At 33.7% G+C, this 14005-nt stretch overlaps 1 protein-coding gene across 3 annotated transcripts; it reads right to left on the reverse strand.

The window, feature by feature from the left end:
• Positions 1–10208: 10208 nt before the first annotated feature.
• Positions 10209–13689, reverse strand: LOC111197852 (serine/threonine-protein kinase tricornered-like). 3 transcript variants are annotated; one of them, XM_022705010.2, is made up of 13 exons: positions 13260–13689; positions 13005–13179; positions 12851–12934; positions 12257–12498; positions 11909–12137; positions 11659–11823; positions 11426–11557; positions 11218–11331; positions 11031–11078; positions 10815–10893; positions 10626–10682; positions 10521–10550; positions 10209–10453 (listed from the first exon to the last, which is right to left on the reverse strand). In XM_022705010.2, exons 1-13 carry the CDS (start codon positions 13445–13447, stop codon positions 10371–10373), a joined length of 1626 nt encoding a protein of 541 aa, XP_022560731.1. In that variant the 5' UTR covers positions 13448–13689; the 3' UTR covers positions 10209–10370. The 3 variants fall into 3 exon arrangements, with proteins under 3 accessions (XP_022560731.1, XP_022560732.1, XP_022560733.1); XM_022705011.2 differs by having other exon boundaries at positions 10209–10431; positions 13260–13659; XM_022705012.2 differs by having other exon boundaries at positions 10209–10550; positions 13260–13658.
• Positions 13690–14005: the final 316 nt, after the last annotated feature.

Here is a 14005-nt window from a genome sequence, read left to right on the forward strand (position 1 = left end):
TACACGCCAAATATGTCGACATTTTGAAGTAATTTCTATTATATATTTTGTTGATTTTTAAATTTCTTTCTTAAAATAATGTAGACAATGATGTACGTCCTTATAATCAATTTATTGCACCCGAGGAAAAAACGAAACCGGTTTATTGGATGAAAAGAAAATAATCATAAAGTTTTTATTTATTGTCAACAACTACTAGTAGCCCTACCGAAACAATTTAGATCACTAACGATAATACAATTTCATTAATTATATCGTCATCTTAACACATTATCATCTGTAATTAGGCCTGAGACTTATTATCCGAGATCCGGATTCGATCTGAGATCCGTTCCGTATCCGCTCCGAAAATAGGATATCCGGGGTGCCCGGATCCGAATCCGGATAGTAAAATCTTGGATCCGTCCAAACCGGATCCGGATCCGGATATCTTAATTTTTAGGTCCGGATATCCGGATCCGGATCCGTACTTTTAAAACACATTAACTTTTTAAATTTCATTAATATTTATACTTTATATAATAATATTTATACATAAATTAATTTTGTAATATTATATTTTAGTTTTTACAATATTATAGACATATATATATATATGTATAACTCTTGTATAAATATTTCATTTATGTATTATTTTTAAAATTTTAGTTTTTTAAAAAAAATTATTATTTTTAATTATTTTTGCGGATCCGGATCCGGATCCGGATATCCGCGGATAATTGAATATAGAGACGGATATCCGAAATCCAGATATCCGGAAACCACGAATCTGGATCCGGATATTAAATCCACGGATCCGACGGATCCGGATCCGGATCCGGATACCCTAAATTTCCCGGATATCCGGATCCGTCCCAGCCCTATCTGTAATAGGTAGTTGTTCTAAATTAAAGAAGAACATGAATTAGGTAATGGGCAGGATATACATGTCAACTAGGACCGAAGCCCGCAACCCGAGCCCACCCATCCCTAAAAATTATCGGATTTGAGCTTAGTTTTATGAGCCCAAGAAAAATTGGACCTTTTGGGATAAGTCTATTTGGGCTTTGGATATTTTGGACTTAAACCCGTTTGGGTTAAGGTCGGTCCGAAAACCCCTAAATTTTATATTTTAGTTTAAATATCATCGTTATTACAATCCAAACGATTATTAGTCTTGACATATTATTTTGATATCGTTATCCAAACTCTAATAAAAAAATATAAAAGTTGTTAATGATTTTATTTTTTAATCATTATAAATGTCACATTTTAATTTTGCAAATATACCTTCTTTTTTCATATACAACACGTTTTTTTTTCAATATACAAAGTGTGTTTTTAAAGCATACGAAAAGGTAAAACATTTTTGATAAAAGAAAAGTTTAAAATCATTTTATATTTTAAAATGAAACTATTTTTTAATGAAAATTCACATGTATTAAAACCATAGAAGTGACAATGACAAATTAGTTTTCGAAAAGCAAAAAAAAAACCCAAAAACCCCTATAGCCCTATAAGCGCCGGGCCGGACCAGCCCCGAATTGACACCCCTAGGGCACGACTTGGTATAAATTCAGATATATTGTTTTTACTTTCATTTTTTTTTAACTTGGGGGAGGGGGTATCAGGCGGAGTGAACCGAACCGACTAACTTTATGGGGTCTTTGTCCACTGGCTCTAGATACACCGGTTGCTCGCATTGAGAATTAGATATTCATATTGTTTGATCATACAATCGAATATATCGGGAAAATTGTTTTTTTAAGCAAAAAATAGTAACTATATCCAATTAGACTCATTTCTATTTTGTATCATTTTTGTCTCTAATGCTTTTTAGTATTTTTGAAAATAAATTAAATAAATAGTTTTACAAACAAAAAAAAATTGAAAATAGTAATTACTGATGAAATACCTATATGAAAAAAAAATCAAATTTTCAGAAAAATATGGGAGGAAAATAATCGGTTTTTTATTTGAAGATTTTCAATTTTTTTAATAACTTTAATTATTTATTATATTTTAATATTGAACAGTTATTTGTTAATTGTAATTTTCAATTTATAATTGAACTTAAGGACAATATTGATATTTTAAAAATAATTAGCCTAATGAGACATAAAATATATGAGATTAGTCTAATGAGACATAGTTACCATTTTATTTTGTCTACAAATTTTTTTTTTTCCTATATCTAATATGGTAGGTTTTAAAACGGAAGTGATTATTACCTTTTTCTTTTTATTTCTTTGGATCAGTTTGGATATGTTGCAACTTAAGTTAATTCCAATCATCTATATTATTAAAAGAGAAGTACCCATTTGAAAATGTTCTTACTTCATTAATTAAACTCCCTTTTTTTTTGTTTGCTTTTTTCAATTGCTTTTATGAAATATCATAAAACGAATAAAACTGCCTAATTTATTACTTGTCTTTTCAGTTACATTAATGAAATATGCTTAAATAAATTTAAACTTCCTATTTTATTGTTTGTCTTTTTCAGTTACCTTAATGAAATATCCTTAAATAAATTTAGACATAATGTCATTTAATCAACCAAAAAAACTCATGAGTTATCCTTACGTGCATAATTTTAATAATAGAGATTTTTAAGAACGTGCATCATTAAAATGTTACCTAAAACATGTAACACTAATATATAACATGCATCAATAAAACTAGAATTTGACTCACACAATTGTACGGATATTATTTTCAGTTGATTAAATTTAAAAATAATTATTTATTCAAAAAATATTTAAGAATGACTATGTTTTTAAAAATTATATGGTATTATTTGCTCATAACTCATTTGTCATTTGATAAATTGTTAGAAAGAAAATTTTAGCATAATATAACTCAGTTGTCATTTGCTAAATTTATGGTTTTTATTTATATTTTTTATTATTTAATTATAATATTTTCATTTTATATTTGAAAGATAAATGAATTTTCTCTCAAACAATATTTTTGTAAATGTATTTTTTAAAAAATAATCAATTAAAATTGTTATTATCATTGAATATCATTATTTTTGACATAATTTAAATTTTCGTTTACATCAAAACTTATCATATTTTAGGATAATTTTAATTTAAAATGTAATTTTCATAAAAAAAAAACAAAAAAAAAAAAAAAAAAAAAAAAAGCAAAAAAACAAAGAACACAAAAAAAATTCAAAAATTGCTTTTAGGGTGTTTCAAGAATGAAAAAAAAACAAAAGAATGAACAAGAATAAATATAGAGAAACCTTGATATGAGCCTTTTGGCTCGGATACTAGATGATGCAGGCACAGAGTGGTCAGATGGTCAGTGGTCAAAAATATGGTTTGTGGTCGGTAAGATGGTTGATGGTCGAGGCGATGGTCGAAGGCCGATGAGCTATTTATGATGGTTGGAAGAGGAAAATGGAATCGAGTTTGCTGGCTGTGTAACTCTCTCGACCTGATCAGAAGATGGTTAAGTGGATGGTCATGGAGGTAAGGTTGTTGGTTATGCAACTCTCTTAAGTTGTAGTCGGTGGAAGTGATGGATTCGATGCATAGGTACTGACTCGCTCAATCAGTAGCACAAACAAATATGTTGATTTTCTCAATATGTTACTCGGTGGGTTTCAGTAGTATCAAGTGAAACACACACCTAATACTAAAGAAATGACGACAGAAATAGTTTCACAAAAACAAAACAGAAATAATACACAACTTTGTGAAATAAATCGAGAGGATAGAAAAAGGGGAGGAGGGAAGGAAGAGATGGTCATGTAGCAAATCTAGTTTAGATTGGATCACCCTTATTCTATTTTCTCTTTTTAAAAAATAAATAAATTATGTTCAACAATTCAGTGGTACATTTGAAATTTCACATTTCATTAAATATGTAAATAAAATAGGTTTATGCTCAATTTTCCTCACAAACAGATATTATATTTTTTTTCACCTAGAGGGGATTCTCTTATACTACACAAAGTCTTTCATATAGGAAATTGAAAGAAATTTAAAGTAATATATAAGAGAGATGAATCAATCAATTTATTACCAATTGATTTGAAGTTGAAAACTTATTTAACTTAACATGAAATCAAAACTCGAACCATACATTTTAACCAGATCTACATCGGGGGTGATTGGTTGGGCTTTATCTCTCTAGTTTATCTTTATTTATTTTTAAATCACTAAATTTTACCAATCATGTTGTACCTTTACTTTAAAAAATTAAAGTCTACATCAAGTTTTTATTTAGTTTTACCAATCATGCTTTAGCTTTATTTTTAAAGCTACAGCAAAAAAAATAAAGCAAAACTTTTTCTTATGTATTTTAGGCAAAAACCCTACATCTTTTTTTTTATAGGCTATAGAATCTGTAAATGAAAAAAAATATCTATAATATCAAATAAATTATATAATCATAATAAAAACTTTTATAAATATTTTAATTTTGAATTTGAGTGTTTTTAAATTATTAAGATATTTACATAATATAAATATTATTTACATATCACATTTTAAATTACAATAAATTTTGATAATTTATTAAAAAATATTAATATAAATGATTTTAATTGATATAAAATAATAATTTTATATATACAACACGTATTTCATATATTTTATTTTAAAATATCTACGGCCTACAGCTTACAGCTACAACAAATTTAACTATAGCAAAAGTCTTTGCAGAAAAAGTCTACAGTAACAACTTTACGGCTACAACCGATTTATGTACAGCTAATCATCTACAGCTAAATTCTTAAAGCTACGGTCGAACCAATCATCACCATCGATCCAGTCCAAATTTGGTTCAATACGTGCCTGGATATTATAAGATTGAAACTTAAAAATCATTATCTCGAAGTATTAAAAACAAAGTCGCATGCATCAAAAATTGGAAAAAAATCATAAGTAATATGTAACAGAGATCTTAATATCTTATACGTTACAAGTAAATAGACAAGAGTCTAAAAATCAAATGATGAACTGAGTAGGACAAAAAATTACATAACGTATAACGTGGCTTGTGGGACATGTGACTTCGGACTTGAGATATTGTGGACTCGGCTCAGAACTTTTCTTTTTGTTTAGAACCTTTTGGTAATCCTTAGTATATTAATTATTAATTGAGAAACATTATAATTTTTTTTGTACTCACGTGTTATTAATAGATAGAATCATTAGAAAAATAGATTGGTCCATCTAATTATATAATAATTTTTTTATTAAATTAACCATAAATTTATTATTAATGTTCTTTATTATTTTCTTAAATAAAAGTTACGGAATTGCCTAATATGGCTAAGTATATGTGACAATTAATAATTTTAAATAATAAAATTTGATAAAAATTATTGTATCTTCTATCATATTTTTTTAATTTTAAACTATTAAAATAAATTAAACAACCACATTAACTATATAATAAAAAATAGCACTCTTTACTATGCATCCGGTCACTGAGTGGGAAGTTAAATACTCTTTTCTATGCATCCGGAGAAGGCTCCTGAGCCAGACGGGATGACAGATCTCTTATATCAGAAATTATGGGATATTGTCAAGGAAGATTTAACTCATATGGTTAATCAATTCCTATTTGATGGATCGGTGGCGAGTGGACTGAATGATACAAATATCTGCCTCATCCCAAAGACAACTAAGCCTAATGAGATGTCCCAGTTCCGGCCCATCAGTCTGGGCAACGTTAGTTACAAGATAATCTCTAAGGTCTTATGCCAGAGACTAAAGAAAGTTTTACCAGACAAAATTTCAGAAACCCAGTCAGCCTTTGTTGCTGGAAGACAAATCTTGGACAATGTAATGATTGCTCAAGAGATGTTCCATGTCCTGAAAACTAAACCAAGCGGACGCAATAAAAGGATGGCCATTAAGACGGATATGAGCAAAGAGTACGGCATGATGGAGTGGTCGTTCATTGAAGATGTTATGCAAAAGATGAGATTTTCAGAAATCTGGATTAACTAGATAATGCGGTGTATCACTACGGTCAAATACAAGGTGCTTATGAATGGGCAACCAAGGAGAAATATTGTTCCAGAGGGAGGTCGTCAAGGAGATCATTTGTCTCTTTTCATCTTTAGTTTATGCACGGAAGCGCTCGTTAGCCTTCTTAATCATGCAGAGAACCAAGGAAAGATAACAGGGATGCGCGTCTGTATCTCACCTTCTCTTTGCTGATGATAGCCTTTTTTCTGTACGGCGGAGTCCCGTGAATGTAGAGAAGTGATGAAAGTAGTCAGGAAGTATGGAAAAGCATCAGGAAAATGTATAGACTTTGAGAAATATTCTTTACTCTTTGGTAAGAGGATTGACGCGAATGTTAGACAGCAGATTAAAGATACACTTGGAATCCAAAATGAATGAGGAATGGGAACATACATAGGAATACCAGAAGATATTAGTGGGTCCAAATGCAAGCTCTTCGCTTTTCTTAAGGACAAATTACTGCATAGAGTGAATGGATGAACATGTAGATGACTCTTTAAAGGAGGAAAATAAGTTTTGATTAAATATATTTTTCTAACTCTTCCGACATATGTTATGTATACTTTCCTGCTCCCGCTGGAGATATGTGAAAACCTTGCGGTGTCATTGCACAGTTCTGGTGGAGTTCAAATCCACCAAAGAGAGGAATTCACTAGGTAAAATGGGAAAAGCTCTGCTTACCACTGGAGGAAGGTGACATTGATTTCCGTATGATCCATGAGTTTAACCTGGCTTTACTAGCAAAACAATTATGGAGGCTAGTACAATACCCTGACTCGTTAGTGGCTCGAGTATTGTGTGGAAGATACTACATAATGAGTTCGCCTTTGCGAGTAATCCCTATAACCAACCCATCATATGTGTGGACCAGTATTTCAGCGGCACGAAAGCTATTACTATTGGGAATCAGACATAAGATACATTCTGGATATGAGGTCAAAGTGTGGAGGATCCTTGGATCCCTACAACACCAGCTAGGCCGGCCCGACCTGTAGCCCCAATTCTCCATTCGAACATGAGAGTCACGACCTTATTAATCAGGAAACGAATGAATGGAATGTTGGGATACTAGAGGATTATGTTGTCCGTGCCGATATACCTTTCATAAGAAGTTTGACCATCAGCTCAATTCATCGTCGTGACACATACTGCTGGAGCTACACTAAGAATGGCCAGTACACGGTTAAGTCATGATATTGGGTAGCTCAGAACATATTGAAGGCTGAGAGGGAGAAAGAAGTACTGGAACCAAGTATTACGAAGCTTCAAGCCTTTGCTTGGACGATAAAGACACCGAAGAAGATATGTCATCTTATATTGCAACTGATAACAGGTCATGTGGCAGTAACGAGGAATTTGGTGCGGCGTAACATGAGATGCGATATCTATTGCCCACGATGTGGTGAGCCTGAAGAATCTGTTACCCATGCCATTTTTGAGTACCCGCCAGCTCTACAAGTTGGTCCTTATCATCGACACGAACAAGTCCAGATATCTTTCCAGGCCTGAGTATCTATGCTAATATGAATTATCTTTTCTGGAGAAAGAACAACATTGTCGAGCCAGAACTAGACATAGATCTTTATCCCTGGATAATTTGGTACATTTGGAAGGCCCGAAATGACAAACTTTTTAGGGGAATTAATAGAGATCCATTGGAGTTAGTGCGCTATGTAGAGAGTGAGTGTCAAGTATGGTTCGATGCAAACGAGATGGTGACTCCAACTCCACAAGGCCATAATATTGAGGAACCTCAAGTCTTAAGCTTGGATATTATATGCATGATAGATGAGTCATGGACATCCACATCACAATTCAGCGGGTGTGGATGGGTTTGGATAGATAGCTTGGGGAAGGTTCAACTTATGGGGACACGAAATTATATACGTCGAGAGTCTGCTCTTCATTCGGAGGTAGAAGCATTGCGATGGGCGATGGAGAGCATGCTTCAGTATTCGACATGTCAGAGCTTTGGAACGTGCTTGGCCAAATTTTGTAACATAATTAAAGATGATAGCGACTCCGAAAAATCACTCATATTCCACGAGCGCAAAATCAGATTTCAGATTCTTTAGCTAGGACTGCGAGGTCTTTTCATAGAGAACTTTATTTCGTTGGTTGATCTATTCCGGTCTGGTTACCTAGACCACCTCAAGCTTGAGTAATAGAATAGCCGTTCGTTGCCAAAAAAAAACTATATAATAAAAATTTAAATTTTTCTGTATACGTTATATTTTGAAATTTTTAAAACGATCATAAATTGCTAAAAGTGTTAAAAGTCTCAAAGTCAAATTTTTTGATCCATGGTTTAAAATTTTTCTTATGACAAGATACAAATGACTACAAAACCATATAAGGAAAAAGTCTAATTTAGTTAATTATTAAGATAAAAAGATATATATATATATATATATTATTTTAAATTAAAAAATATATCGTATAAAATACATAAATATTTTAATTTCAAAATTTACTTTGAACAATTTTTTTTGATAAAACTCTTGAACAAACATTGACAACTCAATTTAATAGATATTAATATTACAAAATATACTATATATGTTAATATCATTTAAATTCAATTATATATTCTATCAAATAAAATAAATTATTGTTTGGATTAATAAATTTTTTTTATATGTTCGCACCAATTTAATTATATATGTAATAGTTACCAACTTTTAAATTATTCAATATATATTTATTATTTTATAATATATAAATATATATAATACATAAAATAATTTTTCTACATAATGTTAAAGGCGCTGATATTAAACTTAAGCAATCCAGATATCCACAAATGTCCCAAAAGAAAATCCACTAAATATTACAGTGGGGTGAAGCTTTACGGAATCTGGAAAATATTCGGTTAAATCAGGTTTTCGAACGGAATCTTTATACCCAGATAGAGTCCAGAGGACTATTTTTTATGGACCTAATATTAAACCGTTATTGTCCTTTTCTTGGAAACTGAAATGTCCACCAAAATTGAGACATTTTGTGTGGCAATTTCTTTCTGGTACATTAACAGTGTCAAAAAATCTTACAACTCGAGGGATTGTTTGTGATACACGATGTAGCACGTGTGGGGCAGATGAGGAGACTACTAACCATGTTCTTTTCGAATGCCCACCTGCACTACAAACTTGGGCACTTTCTAGGATCCCCTCTTCTCCAGAGATTTTTCCATCGGCGTCTGTTTTCACCAATATGGATTATTTATTTCGGAAATTACCAAAAGAGGAAGATTTACACTATTTTCCATGGTTACTATGGTATATTTGGAAGGCTAGAAATGACAAGATATATTCCAATAAGGATGCTAATCCACAGGAGATTTTAAGGTTGGCATAGGTGGAAAGTAGGATGTGGACAGAGGCTCAGCTAACCGTTAAGGCTCCTACAGAGAATTCCTATACTGGGAATGCACATCATTCGGAGTCTCTAGCCCTGGAAGATTCTAGAGTTTGTTATATTGATGGCGCTTGGAAAGAGGGCGATAAGTTCACAGGACAAGGGTGGTTTTGTAGAAAGAGTGGATTAACAGAGGTCATGATGGGGGCGATGAATCTTCGTAGAAGTTTATCACCTTTCCATGCTGAATGTGAAGCACTAATATGGGCAATGGAATGCATGAAGACCCTCCAATATTCTGATGTAGTTTTTGCGACGGATTGTTCTCAACTGGTGAAGATGGTGTCGACACCTGAAGAATGGCCTGCCTTTTCTACACACATGGAAGAATTCAACCGAAGTAAGATGTTCTTCCCCTATTTTCGGATCAGACATATTCTTAGAGCATACAATACTTTGGCGGATAAGCTTGCACGTGGTGCGAGGAGTTCTCCTTCAGCTTTGCTTTATGTCGATTCAACTCCACCGGTTTGGCTTGCTAGATCGGCTGGAGATTCTAGTTAGTATTTGAATGTTGTTGTAAAAAAAAAAAAAAAAAAAAAAAGAAACCCACTAAATATTCATTATTTAATTACTACTTGCTTTTTCTTCTGCGGTCAACTAACATGATTAATTAACAAATAGTAACTTCTTACTACTGATTCTCCAAATTTTGTCCACTTTGAGCTTGTTGAATCAAAGAATCCAGAAAGTAGTTCTAGACGTCACTCTGTCCCGGTTTCTCTTCAGTGTTAACCGGATCTTGAACATGTTACAGATGTAATCGATAAAAACCGTAAAATAATTTAAAAACCGAGTAAATCGGAGGAGATGGACAAGTATGGCAGAAAAGCAAAGTTTCATTTCTATGCTTTCAATTGAATAGGTGAACATGTCCCCACAGAAATGGTTCTTCCATTCTTTACAGTTTCTCTTATAGACCAAAGAAGAAAAATACAAAATATGTTACAAAAGAAATGAAAAGAGAACCAAATAGAGGTTTTATGAACCATCATATAAGCCATGTATGTGGTTTACAAAACTACCATCGCCTCCACCGCCTCTGCCAAATGATAAGAAAACAACTGCAAACGGATATAAAAAGAACAATTTATTTTTTTGTATTTCTCTATGTCTTTTGGTTTAACTCACCAGTTTCAGCTTCTTCCATATTGATCCGACCTGAAAATAATATAGAAACTGTCACTAAAGCAAACACACACTGGCTGTGGCGGTTTACTATATTTTGTTACGTACCTAACAATGATATCAATGACGGGGCGTCCCCTGATCCATTTGGTTTCATGTCCGTACCTACATTCAATGTCAGGGATTAAACTTAGATGTTTATCAACTTTTCGACCTTCTCTCAATAGAAAACTCTTAGCTTAAAGACCAAGTTATACGGAAATCACATTGATCAATAAAGAAAGAAAGAAGAGGCACCTGTATTTTCCATTGATCTAGTGATGTCTGACTTCTTAAACGTAAATCCTATGAAGTTATTGTCCTTGGACGTCAACATCTGCTCAACCAATCAACAAGTTAGCACCAAAAGCTACTATGTAAACCATTTAAAAAAAAAAACCTGCTAGGCTTTATCATGTCCTGAGACATTCCAAAACACAGATTGTACTAAAGGAATTAAGTGGCGTGCGTTACCTTTCTCCAAGGACCAACTTGTGGTGCTTCAGATGCCGATCCTTCAACCTACAAGATTTTATATAAAAACAAAAAAAAAACTTGATGAGGATACCAGACATCTCTTTAAGTTTGTTTTAGGAGCTTTAACACAAGTTTATGGTTCACCAATTAATCAAAGCCAGAAAATTTCAAAACAATTACTTACTTCAGGGAACTTCTCAAAATTTTGTGTGTCTAGTTCTCCATCAACAGTTGGTCTGTAAGCTGCCTCCATTTCATACAGTTTGTCCCATTGGGTGCCATTGAACCACGGATGAGTCTGAAACAATAACAAAACCGAATTTCAATGATCTCAAGGCTGAAAAGCAAGGAAAACGAAATGCATATTTACATATCCTTTTCACAAGTCTCACCTTTATCTCCTCAGCACCTCTGGTTCCCAACCTTGACTCAACATCACATAGCAAGCGACAAATCAAGTCCCTAGCTTCATCTGATATTTTCGGTTCTTCAGGGAATTTCAAACATACCCTCCAATTAATTATCTGAGGAAGTAAGTACAGATATTTGTAAGTAAGCATAAATATTTTACTATAGATAATAAAAATGCATCCATGACTAACCATGTATATCTATATACACCTACCTTGCGGCATGTTATACGGGGGTCATCAGAACAGAATGGGGGGTAACCCACTAACATCTCATACAGAATTGCTCCGAGCGACCACCAGTCACATTCCATTCCATATCCTTTCTTTAGTAGTACTTCTGGAGCCATGTAATCAAGAGTTCCAACGGTTGAATAAGCCTGAAAGAAATTAATAATTTATCTTTACAGTCTAGCAAAAAATGATTAAACCTATATGATCCAATTAGAGAAGAAGCATATGTACCAATGCACGGCGATTGCGCTTCCATTGCAGCAACTGCTCTTTAGGCATTTGCCAGGGTGCTTTGTCAGAGTCTGATTTTCCTGACTGGCTCTCTGCTTCCTGAGAAAGCATTTCTTCGTCTTCTAATAGCAGTGAAGAATACTTCTCATCTAGTGGCTTACATAGACCAAAATCTGAAAGCTTTAAATGCCCACTCTTGTCCAGTATCAAATTATCAGGTTTAATGTCCCTACATGTAAGAGGAAACAAACACAAATTAAAAACCATCTATAATTCGCAGAGATTCTCCCCCAGCACACAAAATCACTTGGCATAAAGAAGACCCGACGTCAAGGGTTATGATTATACCTGTGAACATAGTTGTGATGATGGATTGAATGGATAGCAAGGATGCTCTCAGCAATATAAAAGCGGGCAACATCTTCGGCGAGAATGTCTTCTCTCATGAGTAAAGTCATAATGTCACCTCCAGGTAAATACTCCATGATAAGATACAAACATTCAGAATCTTGAAAAGAGTAGAAAAGCTTCACAATGTAACGGCTGTCAACCTCCGCAAGTAAGTTCCTCTCAGACCTTACATGCTCAACCTATAGAGAAAGAAAAGAGGACAGCAAAACCAGTAAAATAAAAGAAAAAAAAAACTTGCAAAACAGAAACTGAAACAATCCAATGATACTGTGACTACTCTCAAGCTCTGGTCTTGCATCAAAACTATTATTTTTTAGAATGACAAAAAGGTTTAGGATCCGAAGGCCCTCATATCCCTAGGTCGAACCCCAAACCATCTTAAATTTGTGATCCCTTAGATCTGAGTTTTAGTCAGTAGGTTAAACTCTGTTTGCAGCAATTGTCCACATGTTACGCACTAACATCTTTTCAAACATGTATTCTTCGCGAGAATACAATCTGAATAGAACAAAACAACAACAAAGTAGGTACCTGTCCACGGCTAAGCATATCTGTTTTTTTCAATTTCTTCATGGCATAAACCTCGCCTGTAGATCTCAAACGGCATAATCTAACCTGAGATTAAACACAATCCTTAAGTAAAACATGTCAATTTGTAGAGAGAAATCACACTGATCTCTGTTACCTCACCAAAGGCACCTTTGCCAATGACAGTCAAGAGCTCGAAGTCATCAATCCCAATCTTACGTCTCTGAAGCCTCATGTACTCAGTCTCGCGACGAGCCAGATTCCGCATCATCTCGTCTTGTTCCTCAACAGGTAGCTGAGCTTCCTGCACTTTCCTCTGAAACTCTCTGCGTCTGTGGAAGCAAAACATTAACAGAATCAAGTCAAACAAAAGTCAACCCCCTAGTTCTGATCAGAAATTGAATCTACGAACCTCTCCATACGCTCGTGCAAGCCTTGCAGGTAATTCTTGTAATGGTTCTCGATGAATTGCTTCGCGGCGGCTGCTTTCTGACGCGTCACCGGGGAGGAAACCGTGGAATCGGACTCCAATTCGACTCCGCGACCAGGCTTGGAGTTCAGACCACCGACGCGGACGGTTCCATCGGCACCTCCTTCCATTTTGAAGCAGATCGGCGTGGAGAGAGTAGAGGAAGAAAACGAGATTGGTGATTGTGGAGAAAGAGGAGGAGAAGAAGAGTGAGAGGATAACAATGAAGAAGAAGAAGAAGAAAGAGTAATCAATCGAGGAGAGATCTAAATGAGCTGTTCAAAGATGGAAAGGAGGAAGAACGTGGACTATTTACGAAGACCAGACGCTGTCTCCTGCTCTGTTCTTTTTTTTTTTTTAATTATTAATAGTTATTATTATAATAATATACTAGAAGTTACATAAATAATTAATACTGATTTCAAAAAAAAAAAAATTAGAGTGTTACGAACGTGAATGATGAATGTCAAGAATACACACACAGAAATAGATATTTTCGTGTGTATGAATATTACATGGAGCATGCGTCACTATGCATGCACAGTAAATCCTACTTTTTTATTTCTATATAAACGATCGTTTCAATTAATCGTAAACACACCATCTCTCATTCTTCTTATAACACATATATACTATTAAAGCAGAATCATATTGTCCTTTTTACCTTAGCCTGCCATTTCTTCACTAAC

This window comes from Brassica napus, chromosome C1 (assembly GCF_020379485.1).
Source record: "Brassica napus cultivar Da-Ae chromosome C1, Da-Ae, whole genome shotgun sequence".
Classification (NCBI taxonomy): domain Eukaryota; kingdom Viridiplantae; phylum Streptophyta; class Magnoliopsida; order Brassicales; family Brassicaceae; genus Brassica; species Brassica napus.